Source organism: Lissotriton vulgaris, chromosome 8 (assembly GCF_964263255.1).
Source record: "Lissotriton vulgaris chromosome 8, aLisVul1.2, whole genome shotgun sequence".
Taxonomy (NCBI): Eukaryota; Metazoa; Chordata; class Amphibia; order Caudata; family Salamandridae; genus Lissotriton; species Lissotriton vulgaris.
The window spans coordinates 1,371,506,209-1,371,519,077 of record NC_141696.1 but is presented as its reverse complement, the minus strand read 5'-3'; the positions used below and the strand labels follow the sequence as shown (position 1 = coordinate 1,371,519,077).

The window sequence follows — 12,869 nt, the reverse complement described above, 5'->3', positions numbered from 1 at the left end:
GTGATTATTCTCCCGCCCCAAACTTGACAGGCCCGTCAGTAACTTCCTCGACCTATAAGTGCCACGCTATCTTGGGAAAAGTCCTACGCTCCCGGCTATTATTGTCAGGACCAGAGCCGTGCTCGTGTGCTTTTAGTTGGGAAGTGCATTGCTGCACAGGAAGGAATGAGCCAGGCCACAGAAGAATTTTATTGTATAGGCATGGGATATGCAGGTGGAAGGCTTTAAATGGGCTACCGAAGATGGTATTCACCCTAAATGAAGTGCCTCTGGTGTAAATAAATACTCCGGCTAAATTTGATTGATTTGCGATAAAGGGTCTTATTATGATGGTGGTAAAATCACTTTGAGAGAGAGAACATTATTAGATGGAAATAAGCAAACGAACAAGCAAAATAGAACATGTTAATCTCCAATGCTCTAGATGTATGTAGTGTATCAATCTTATGTTTATTTTTACTATTATCATGTATCACATGTAGTGTAAGTCTAGTCGACAGCTTTGTATTATGAACCCACAATAAGAAAAAAATCTTCATCGTCAAGTGACCTTTCTAATGAAACATTTTCAAAGTCAAGGAATATAAAATAAATAAGCATGAGCTAGGTTCCACAAACAAAGGAATAACAGTTTGATTTGCTGGAGATTATTTATAAAGCGGAGTTGTCCATTTATTATTCAACCATTGTTTCATTTATAGACTGGCAGAAAGGTTTTCTTTATTCTTAAAATGACAAGAAATGCCCCCCAACAACTGAACAACTGCCAGTTTGAGGACTGCTCACCTAGAATTGATAGATACGCACCTTTTCGATCAGTCTTAAAATCAACCAAGATGGGCTCCACAGTTCCCTCTTTGTTTCTGCCCAGTCCCTCTCCTTCCTTCCAGCCCATTCTTCTCATTAGATGAGCTCCCATGCCTCCTGTCACTGGGGCAGCTCTTAGGAACTGATCCTGTTCAGAAAGAGAAAGGCAAGCAAAACCCAATGCTACTTTTAACCTCAAGGTGGAGTTTGAAAAACAACAATTACTTTACCCTGAAAAACTCTAGTTGATTGCAACTGTATGTGCTACAATACAGCCCCTTCTGCAGTTTAGGTATTGTGATATTACTCAAATGTAAACACACATTTAATACAAAAGTAATATTATTCACCTGAAACTAATATTATGACAGATAGTAGAATGTTTTTTCCTACTTTGTGTAAGTACACGGCATAGCAAGGTCTAGCAGGTGGATATGGGGTAGAGATTTGGAATTTGTAAAACAAATTTAAACAATATTTGCAAATGTCAAAGTCCCAGAAATGTCTGGCAAAATACAAATAAAGTTAATTCACGGTTTTTTCCCTAAATGTTAATGTCTGTGATGCTAAACTGCAAGATTCAACAGCATCACTGCCAATACAATTTGTTTATAAATCTGTTGTAATGGATTAACTACTTTATAATGCTATAAAAGGTATATTAAATGAAAACAAAAACTCCTAAATGTTTACGTACCTACACCTCTTTTGCTGCAGTCTTGTGAAAAGATGGGCTGGCACAGACCATGGCAAGTAGACAGCTACAAGGATTTGGCCCTGCAACAAGTTTCCACATTGAGGGGTGAGAGTTCACAGGGCATTCTGTGAACTATCACCTCTCTACTAACTGCCTACTAACCTAAACAAAGTCTATATTATTTTACAAACAAAGACACTAAACACCTTAAAAATATTCCCACTGTGCACATTCCCACTGATAACATTCACACTTCCATTACATCAACCATGGTTAAGGTTATAGAATTAGTCTGTATACTATATTTTTCAAAAGAAACATTGAAATAGCTGAACGATACTGCCTCAATTTTAATCCCCAAAGAAATATATACTGTTCGAGATATAAGCTAGATATCTTCCTTTAGATGTACTGAAGTATGGTGGTAAATCCAGTATATAAATTGTAGTAATTCATTTATTATGTATATATCTGCATATATGAAAATATTAACAGACAAATATAAACTTTTGGTACATTTGTATGCATTGGGTCTAAAATGCATAAACATAGATTTCAGACACATTCTATGTTGAGTTCAAGAAAATGTGGACAACGGGGGTTGGACTGACATTAACTTTTGCTCAAACCTTGCTAACCCAAAGCGCTTCACTCGTGCTGATCATGCAATCATCTATGAAGAAAAGTAAATTGCTGATGCTTCATACCAACTGTCGTCTTGCTCTGTACACCTGGAATGGGATTTACTTACTTATGGCTTCCTCCTTCCATCTCTTTTCCAGGAACCTCCCACAAGAAATAGGGGAACCAGGCAGAGAATGATACAAACCCCAGGCAAGGTCAGCCAGGGTGGCGATTCCGCTTTTGTACCTGCTTTGCAATGATAGAATTTTCAATATCAACATCTGTTTCATTACCTTCAGTGTGTATTCAGTTCACAAAACAAATACAGGACAATCTCTTTAACCCTTAAAAAAAAAAAAAAAACTAACCAGAACCTTACTTATCAAACTAAGATGCGCTCCAATTATCCGTGCAGGTTTCTTCTACTCAGGACCATTTATGGATAGCATATGGTATGATGACCAACTGAGTATATCCAAAAGTGTAAGTTGTCAAACAACTGGTATGTCCACTTGTGGTTATGTGTAACCTTTCAATTACGTACCAGCCAACCAAGCAAGAAAGAATGATTACCTTTTGTGAAGCTGTTACTTATTTGAGATATTATTGCAAGTTATTATGGTGACCTCTGAAACTCCTAATGTTATTATGTTGAGTCAAGATTCAGTATCTGGATTTGCTATCAGAACATAAGAAAGCCTCGTCTTTCATTGGAGTGCTCATCGCAAGAGAAAAAAAGTGAAAATCCTGGCCATCGCACACACTTGCCAAGCAGGTACTGCCCCCTTAACTTCCCTGGTATACATGTTCACTACTCTGCCAAACAGAATCTTATGCTCAGTCAGCTTGGATCTATTTGTGCAACCTGCCACTGAACCCATCAAAAGAGGAGTAAATAAGTTTTGGCTGACTCTACACCTGCATGGTGTGAGATGTCTACCCAACTGCAAGTAAATTGGGTATCCAGATTTTATTTTGGCCTAAACACACAAAATCCTACATATACGCTGCCGGACTAGGTCCGAAATGGACATTGAAGCCCAGAGCTTGGCTATGAGGTCATGGAGGTGGGGCGAAAAGAATCTAATGAGTAGCCCAAGAGACCTTTTTAATATTCAGGGATATAAGCGCAATGCCTACATGCCCACTTCAGTCAAGTTCCATTCATGAATTATGACCAGAACCTGCTCTGATATGGACTGCCTTTACATATTCTATGGGACCTGTTTAGCATGGGATTGCTGTGTAAAAACTTCCTGGGCACTGCCATTTGGTGAATGTAGGTGAGTCAGCAAAGACAGTTGCTAGTTAAACAGAAGCTTCTGGGGAGAGCCTGGGTCCTTTGTTTTTCTTTGAGGGGTCACTTCCTGGAAGACTGATGAGAGCCAGGTGGAGGGCTTCACACTTATTGTGCTCATGTTGTGGGTACTCCAACTGGAGCCCAGCATCGCCACTACCAGCTGTGAGAAGCCATTACCTTCCTTGCACATGAACATGTCTGTGCTGCAGAGGAAACACGAAAAGAAACCATGGAAAACTGTGTACTATTCAGTGTAAAAGTGGGGCCAAACATCCCCAATTTGTTTCAGTTCTATCTGCTTTCAATGCCCAAGGAGACGGACCTCTGTGTTCCAGGATTGGTATCACTGAGAGCCAATCTCCAGAAGGTGAGGGGACATCAGCTGGTTTCGCATGCCTTGCTAGAAGAAGCTGTGGGTGTGCCAGTAACTCTATGAGCGGCCTGTCTTCTGAGAGGGGAGCGAGACTTACCTGCAGGATTATACCTGCCACTGGAGGAAAGTCATATTGCCAAGCCAGGTGTGAGGAGGGGACCAAAGGTAGCAGAGGAAACATGGGAGAGACAGCTGCAAATACCTGTAAAGTGCCAAAGGTCTTCTGGTCTCCCTGTCCAACTGCAGAGTCAAGTCCAACTGAGGAGAAGCAGTGTCTGACTTGCTAGTGTTAAACGCAAAGCAAAGGCTGCCTAATTTGGAGATCGCCATAGAGTACCACACAGACATCCTGCAATGACCCTACCTGTGCTGCATCAGCACCTGGACTGAGGGAGGAAGAGCCTTCCACCACAATCACACAGCAGAATATTGGAGATGTTTTCGTGGTCCTGCTGCTGTTCCAGCTGACTATGAGATATGTAGGGGGGTGCCCCAATGAGCTCTGGTTAGCACACTTGCCCTTGGTAATCCCGAGTGTGCATCACATCCCTGTACTTCCATATGCCTGGGAGACACTGGTTATGAGCTTTGGCTAACAGTTTGGTAGATCAAGAGTACCGAATACGGCTAATCACACACAGTTACTGAAAAGTAATTTGTTAAGGACTGGTCTATGTCACAGAACGTTAGGAAGCTGCTTTGCTTCAACATAGTGAGCCTACACCTAAGCCGTATTCATGAATACTCCAATGTTTATATTCTATAGAGATCCCCTGTAGACATTCAGTGCATTCCTGCAGCATTGCTCACTCTGTGTGTACCGTATTAAGTTGTGCTGTGATTAAAAATGCTTATCTTTTCTAAAAAAAGATCATTATTGGACTAGACCTTACAATATTACATCTAATGTGTGATTGCTTGGGTTCTGAACCTTTACCCCACACACTACGTCCTTGAGGCATCTTGGACTGCTTGCCGACTCTACTCTTCCAGTGTGGAAATAAAGTCCTCGACCCAGTTTGCAGAGCCACAGTAGAACGCAGGACAACAGTGGCAAAGAACACAAGCCACCACAGTTGTGGCCCAGCCGCCACTGTCTTCCCAAAGCCCTGATCACCCCTCATCCCTGGAAAGGGGTCACATGCCACGTAAATTTCTTTCCTTTCCTGTACATAGGTCTTCTAATTTAGATTTGGCTTATTCCAGAAAGCTTTGTGAAATGGACCTTCAAGTGCCTTTTAAAACATTTACAATTAAAAGACATTAAGCAAACAACATTCCTGTAACATTATTCTGCACCATTTTTCTAAGGGTTGTATGACAGAACAACGCAGGGAAATACTTTGCATGCCTTACATCACATTTTATATCCCGCATTTTTTAGAACACTTATACTTTCACAACGTATGCCTTTACCACATATTGTATCTCTCTCTCTCTCTCTCTCTCTCTCTCTCTCTCTCTCTCTCTCTCTCTCTCTCTCTCTCTATATATATATATATATATATATATATATACTAGCAGCCCGCCCGACGTTGTCCGGGTATCAATTGCTGCCGACCAGTAGTATATTGTTTTGTAGGATTTCGTTTTGATAGCATTTCTTATCTGTGACAGGCCTGTGAAACGCTCCGATTCACAGTGCAATGCTGATACACTTAAGAGTGCGCGTTCAGTAGTGTGTGAACTCGAGTTTCCCTACTTTATTTTTCCTTGCAATATTATATAGCGCGAACTCGACAACATGGCATGAGCACAATTTTCATTACAGAAGACCACATTCATTTGTGGTAGGCACGGGGAGACAAAGCGATTTGCCTGGAATCACAGGATATTGAGCTGATGCCGAGATTTGAACGTAGCTCCTCAGCTCTAAAGTTTGCAAATCTAGAACTTGTGGCGGGAGGTGTGTCTAAAAGTGTATGTCGGTGCTGGCCATCAATGAGAGAGACCTGTGCATTTTTCAAATGGGTGGTGAAAAAATCTGAGTATGTTGCTGGAGATGTGGGCCGCCGTGCCACCAATGTACTTACCGGGGGAGGGTAAACACCCATTATTCCGTAACTTTATTTCCGCATACCATCACTCCGCGTTACTTTCATTACGTAAGTACCATGACTCTGCAATGCCATTATAACGCATGGCATTACATTTTATATGCTTTTACCACACATACATTTACAACTAAATTCGTTGTAAATGCATGAATGGTAAAAGCCAGTTATTTTTTTTTAATGTTTGGATAAGGTAAGTATGGGTATAGGGGTATATGTTTTGGGGTACTGAGGTATATGTTTTGGGGTGTTTGGGTATTTTAAGGGTTCAGATATAGTTTTGGGTTATGGGGTACAGGGGTAGTTTAGGGTTTAGGGATATGTGTGGGTTTTGGGGTAAAGGGGTATTTTTAGGGTTCAGGGCTAGGTTAGGGTTTGGGGGTATAGGGGTATTTTTAGGGTTCAGGGGTAGGTTTGGGTTTTGGGGTACAGGGGCATTTTAAGGGTTCAGGGCTAGGTTTGGGTTTTGGGTTACAGGGGTATTTTAGGGTTCAGGGGCAGGTTTGGGTTTTGGGGTACAGGGTTATTTTTAGGGTTCAGGGCTAGGTTTGGGTTTTGGGGTACGGGGGAATTTTTAGGGTTCAGGGGTAGGTTTGGGTTTTGGGGTACAGGGGTATTTTAAGGGTTCAGGGCTAGGTTTGGGTTTTGGGGTACATGGGTATTTTAGGGTTCAGGTGTAGGTTTGAGTATGGGGTACAGTGGTATTTTTAGGGTTCAGGGCTAGGTTTGGGTTTTGGGATACAGGGGTATTTTTAGGGTTCAGGGGTAGGTTTGCGTTTTGAGGTACAGGGGTATTTATAGGGTTCAGGGTGGGATTAGCACACAATATGAGACATGGCATGAAGGGCGGAATGTACCACACGCCCTCAGCGTTTGTCACGCCCCCAGCACACTCCCACAGCACAACGCAGACACGCCCACAAGGGACTACTTTGCTGCCACGGTTCTTTTACCTTTGAAATGTATATGGTGGGCGTCTGCATAGCCTATGTCCTTCTGCTACAACTGCCCTTTCCAACGCTGTATTGGGTGTTGTGATTGGTGCTGTGGTTCCTGAGATTACCCGCCTCAAAGGTTTGGGCTCTCTCTTTATTATATTAGTATGGATATGGATATATATATATATATATATATATATATATATATATACCTGAGGGAGGCGACCAGAGGGCGGAGCAAACTGCACTTTAAATATCACCAAATGTAGCTACTCCTTGCATGTGAACAAGGGCTGCATAGCCCGAAACGCGTCATGGTTGGTTGCACCAGAAAAATCTGCAAATAAAATCAGTTACCTGAAGCCTGTGGTCTGTCTCCTGCTTCGCCGGTTCTATGAGATTGGAGGTGGCAACTTGGAGTTTCCGCACATATATATATATATATATTCACTGAAAAAAACATAGGTTTCAGGCCTTATATAGTTAGGAATTAGCTTTAAAAAAAACTTTGAAATTCACTCCAAAAAAGTTTTAGGGGTGTTATAGTTTGCTGGACATTTCACTCATACAAAACCATTGAAATTGCTCCTATATAGTTAGTTGGACTAACTATATTTCGCGCACCCGTAATGCACTGCTGATGATGTCACATATTAGATCATTCATGACATGGTCCTTCTGGGACCCCTTGAGAAGGGCTAGGCGGTTGGGGGGTCTCTACCCTGCCCCCTTTTCGTGTTTTCCACTCTTGTTTTGGGCTCTCTTGTGCCTCAGTTCTCCTGAGAAACAAGATGGTGGCCAACTCTTCCTGGTTTGGACAGTTTTGAATGTTGACAGTCGACTGCCAGCCAATCAGGATCGCGCTCGCGCACGTAAGGGTACGCGTACGGTACGCGTACAGTGCGCGGACCCGTAAGCTCATATAGATATATATGTGTTTTTGAACCTAATTTTCATAAAATCCACTGGATCAAATTTCACCAAACATAGCAAAGGCACATCTGCGTACCAGTCCCTACAATTTTGCCAAGTTTGGCGTAATTCCGTACAGCGGTTCGGGCTGTAGACTTGTCAGACCGTCCTATGGAAATTAACATGGGGAAAACACGTTTTGGGACCCCCCTTTTTTCTCAGCCCCCACTTCACGAATCCCCCCGAAACTTTCAGGGAAGGAGCAGAGCGCAGCAAGACCATTTTAAGGAAAATTACAGGCAGATCCCTCAATCGGCGCCAAAATTATTCCCAATAGAATGTTCGGAATTTCCTATGGTAGCCAATCCTAACTATATATACCTACTGGCTATCGCCAGTAGGTTATATATATATATATATATATATATATATATATATATATATATATATATATATACACATATATACACATACACATACACACACACACACATATATATATATATATATATATATATATATATATATATATATATATAAATATATTCACTGAAAAAACCATAGGTTTCACACCAGTTATAGTTAGGAATTAGCATTTAAAAAACCTATTAAATTCACTGAAAAAACCATAGGTTTCACACCAGTTATAGTTACCTGGAAATTTTACTGACATAAAACCATTGAAATTCCCAAGTTATAGTTAGTTGGACTCAATATAACTTGCGCGCCTGCAATGCACTGCTGATGATGTCACATATTACATCACTCATGACATGGTCAGTGACATCACTCATGACATCACTGATGACACCATCCAGTGAATGTGTGTCTTTCTGAAAAATAAATATGTTTTATATATGTATTTGTAAAAGTGGATGGAAGAATAAATGTTTAAATCATTGTCTAAATGGATGTTTTTTTTTAAAAAAATGATTGATTAACTGGCTTATTAAGTGTATCTTAGTGAATACATATATTAGCGAGTAATGTTTAAATATTTAAATGTTTGTATCAGTGTTTCACTTTGTGTATAAGTGGCTGCATGGGTTGGTGAGTAGCTACATGTGTGTGTATATGGGTTATTAGATTTTTTTTTAGTATCAGTAAGAGTGTCTGTATGGTTTGGTGGGGGTATTACTTAGCACATAGATGCATCAATGACTGACTCACTGTTTGTATGTGTTTTGAAGACAGCTTATGTGCAGGACTGTATGGGTGGATGAGTGTGTATATGTGTGTGTTAGTGAGTGAATGACTGTCTCACTAGTGTCTTTACCAGTAACTACATATGTTTTAATCTAGTATATGGAGTATTGATGTATATAAGTGATTAAATGTGAGAGTGAGAGATTGTAAGAGTTCCTGTTTAAATAAGTATGTGTTTCTATAAGTGATTGTTTAAGAGAGTAAGTATGTGTAAGTTTCCTTAGAAGTAAGGTGGTAGTGTGTGTATAGCTGTATATGCAAATACATGGATGTTCAATAGTTTATTTGCATGTGTGAGTAACTTTTGGATGACTGTCGGTGTGTAACAGGATGTATAGGTGTATCACTACATATGATGAGTGAGTATATGTATGAGTGACTATATAGAACTGTTGGTGAATGAGTGGATGTGTATATAGATGGCGGAATTACTGAATTGGTTGTTGTAACTGGTATGGGTATCTCCATGTTTTTGAAAATGTTAGTTTCTATTTTTGAATATGTGTTTCAAGGGTTACATTACACTGAAAGGAGGTCTGCCACTCTGTCACAAGGATGATGTCATGAGTGATGTCACTGACCATGTCATGAGTGATGTAATATGTGACATCATCAGCAGTGCATTGCTGGCGCACAAGTTATAGTGAGTCCAACTAACTATAACGTGGGAATTTCAATGGTTTTATGTCAGTAAAATTTCCAGGTAACTATAACTGGTGTGAAACCTATGGTTTTTCTATAAATGGTGTGAAACCTATGGTTTTTTCAGTGAATTTCATAGGTTTTTTTAAATGCTAATTCCTAACTATAACTGGTGTGGAACCTATGGTTTTTTCAGTGAATTTCATAGGTTTTTTAAATGCTAATTCCTAACTATAACATGTGTGAAACCTATATTTTTTCAGTGAATTTCATGGTTTTTTTAAATGCTAATTCCTAACTATAACTGGTGTGAAACCTTTGTTTTTTCAGGTATTTATATATATATATATATATATATATATATATATATATATATATATATATATATATATATATATATATATATCCGCACTGTCCTTCTCACTGCGCCAGTCTGCAATCACCGACCCCACACAGGCAAGAACAGGAAGACCCAGAGTGCAGGTGAGTTTAGTTTATTCAAAAGTACACCACGGCAGCATAACGTTTCGGCCTGCACAGAGGCCTTGGTCACATATATATATATAAATTTCTATGGCAAAATGAAACCCCTCATTTTATTCCTTTTCAAATTAAATTAAATGTATTAAGTGTTACCACTTTATTCCAATCAAGATGACTTCAGGTGTGCCATACTTTTGTCATAAGTAAGACTGTTAGCGTTCTAGTTGTTCTTTAGAACACTCTGGGACATTCTGTCATTGGGCTATAGTTGGGCTACATCTGGCTGATATTTGGGCTACATTTGGGCTCTTTTGTCTCTGGTGGCCATCTTGGGAGACTGCATATCAGAATTTTTTTAATGAAATATAAGAGGATTTGAGAAGTCACTCAAAATGTGCCCTAATTTTTCTTTCTTCAGCACTAATCATAATTTCTATGGCAAAATGAACCCCCTCATTTTGTTCCTTTGCAAATTAAATGTTTTAAGTGTTAACACTTTATTCCAATCAAGATGACTTCAGGTGTGCCATACTTTTGTCATAAGTAAGATTGTTAGCGCTCTAGTTGTTCTTTAGAACACTCTGGGACATTCTGTCATTGGGCTATAGTTGGGCTACATCTGGCTGATATTTGGGCTACATTTGTTTTTTTTGTCTCTGGTGGCCATCTTTGGGCTACATTGGGCTACACTGGGCTACATTTGGGCTCTAACATATATATAGCCAATGTAGCCCAATATATATTTTTTCAAAGTTAATTTTCGTAAAAACCACTGGAGCATATATCTTGAGACATAGCAAAGGCACATTGGGGTACCAGTCCCTACAATTTTGCCAAGTTTGGTGAAAATCCATTCAGCCGTTCGGGCTAAAAGTGAGTTCGACTGCCCTATGGAAATTAACATGGAGAAAACACGTTTTGGGACCCCCCTTTTATCTCGGCCCCCGCTTGACGAATCACCCCACATTTTCAGGGAAGGAGCGGGCCACCTACTTTGAGAAATTCGCGAAGATTCGTCCACCGGCACCAAAGTTATTCCAAATAGAATGTTGCGGATTTCCTATGGAAAGTAGATCCTAACTATAACTACCTACTGGCGACTGGCAGTAGGTAATATATATATATATATATATATATATATATATATATATATATATATTCCAAGAAGTTCAATGCGAGCGCAGCACAAAGCACAGCCACGCCACGCCACGCCACACTGAAAATTCGAGTAAAGCCACAGACTCCGAGCTCGTTGTTAGTGCATTTATTCGTGGAGAATAAACAGCCCACCAGTCGCCATGACGCGTTTCGCCTCAGCCGAGGCTTGATCACATGTATCTATATATAATGTATTTGTGGGGGGGACACCCCCCACACCTCTGAATTTACCTTAAATGCGTGGTAAAGCATAAATGTTGTAAACATGTGTGGTGAAAAATTTCACGTAAAGTCACAACGTGGTAAAAAACTTGTTGTAACGGCTGTTTCGCTTTTCTAAGAGAAGAGCCACCACGTCCACTTCTTACAGGGGAGGAGTATTGAACATTAAGATGAGGCTTGTGAGCAGTGATTGCTTTGGAAAATAATGAAAGTAACATACAAGTTCACTTTTGTAGAGGGGACACTTTCCAACATCCTGATATTCTCAACAGTGTTTTATATGGATACAACTGGGGATTCAAAAACTCAATCATCGTCTGTTGTTGAGGTTCCTATGACCTGAGTGCTGCATGCTGGTTGATTGGAGGCACTATTGACCTCTAGAAAAGGAGGAGAGGATAAAGTCTAATTGAAGGATTGATTCATAAAGCCTCATTTCTCACTTAAGTCTCGAGTAACACCCACCCACACAATTGAAATGCTTTTGGGTCTCTTTGCTTAAGGAAAGCAGGGTTGATTGACATCACAGTTTCAAGAGTTATGGGTGTGAGTTGAAAACCGTCTCTCCTCTCTTTGAATATATGGTGGCAGGATGGCCAAGTAGCACTGAACTGCACCTTTTTATTTACTGCACTTATTCTCTGTACCAAAACCTTCAACAAAGTTGTTAAACAAATTGAATTAAACCGGCTTAGCAAAGATGTTAGGTAGTCATGCAGCAGTGTATGCATATCCAAGAAGTTGGGTGGGGCAGTGCCAGTAAGCAACATTATATGAGACATAAGTTTTACAATCTCCTTCGATGGGGAGTCAGTGACTGGTTCTCAAGACTGGAGCACAGCAAGTTTAAAGGAACAGGTCAACTTAAATTTAAGCAAAAAGGATATATATGTTTATTTCCAAATTGCTTTAACTTCTGATGCCATCAATAATTAAATTATATTATGCTGTGTTACTGAAATGTAGAGGATATATTTACATATATGTATTAGCTAAGCTGGCAAACACTCCTAGCATGAAATAATCTATAAATAGAAAAAAATCAATCCAAATACTTAAAGTGTGTTGTATAAAGTGCACACTCCCTACTCCCTACTCAAACGCAACATTTGTGAACTGATAACATCACTGAAGATAACATGAAACAGAAACCTGTTTTGAGAAAATATATGGATCGAGGTTAAAGCAATAGCATAATATCATGTCTAAGAAAATTAACTCCATTTGGAGATTTGTTGGTCATCGGCCTAATTATCCATACATCAAATCACAATCAAATAACTAAAACTAAACAAAAGGAAAAGGGTGAATCCAATATGGGAAAAATTATTTGATATTCCAATCATCGTAATGATTATTTGTTGAATGTGTGTGGACATGGAACACACATGAACACACTTTGAATCCATACCTATACTGCGTAACTAAACCTAGGCTCTCTATTGAGTCTGCT

At 39.8% G+C, this 12,869-nt stretch overlaps 1 protein-coding gene across 4 annotated transcripts in view; it reads right to left on the bottom strand.

The window, feature by feature from the left end:
* The window catches only part of SON (SON DNA and RNA binding protein), a 614,305-nt gene that overhangs the window by 17,469 nt on the left and 583,967 nt on the right, over positions 1-12,869 (bottom strand). For 2 of the 4 annotated variants that reach the window (XM_086935336.1, XM_086935339.1), the window contains one exon: positions 808-955. In XM_086935336.1, the coding sequence (XP_086791462.1) occupies positions 808-955 (148 nt within the window). Of the gene's footprint in view, positions 1-807; positions 2,378-12,869 lie in introns of all 4 variants that reach the window. The other 2 variants (XR_015299365.1, XR_015299366.1) reach the window with 2 other exon arrangements.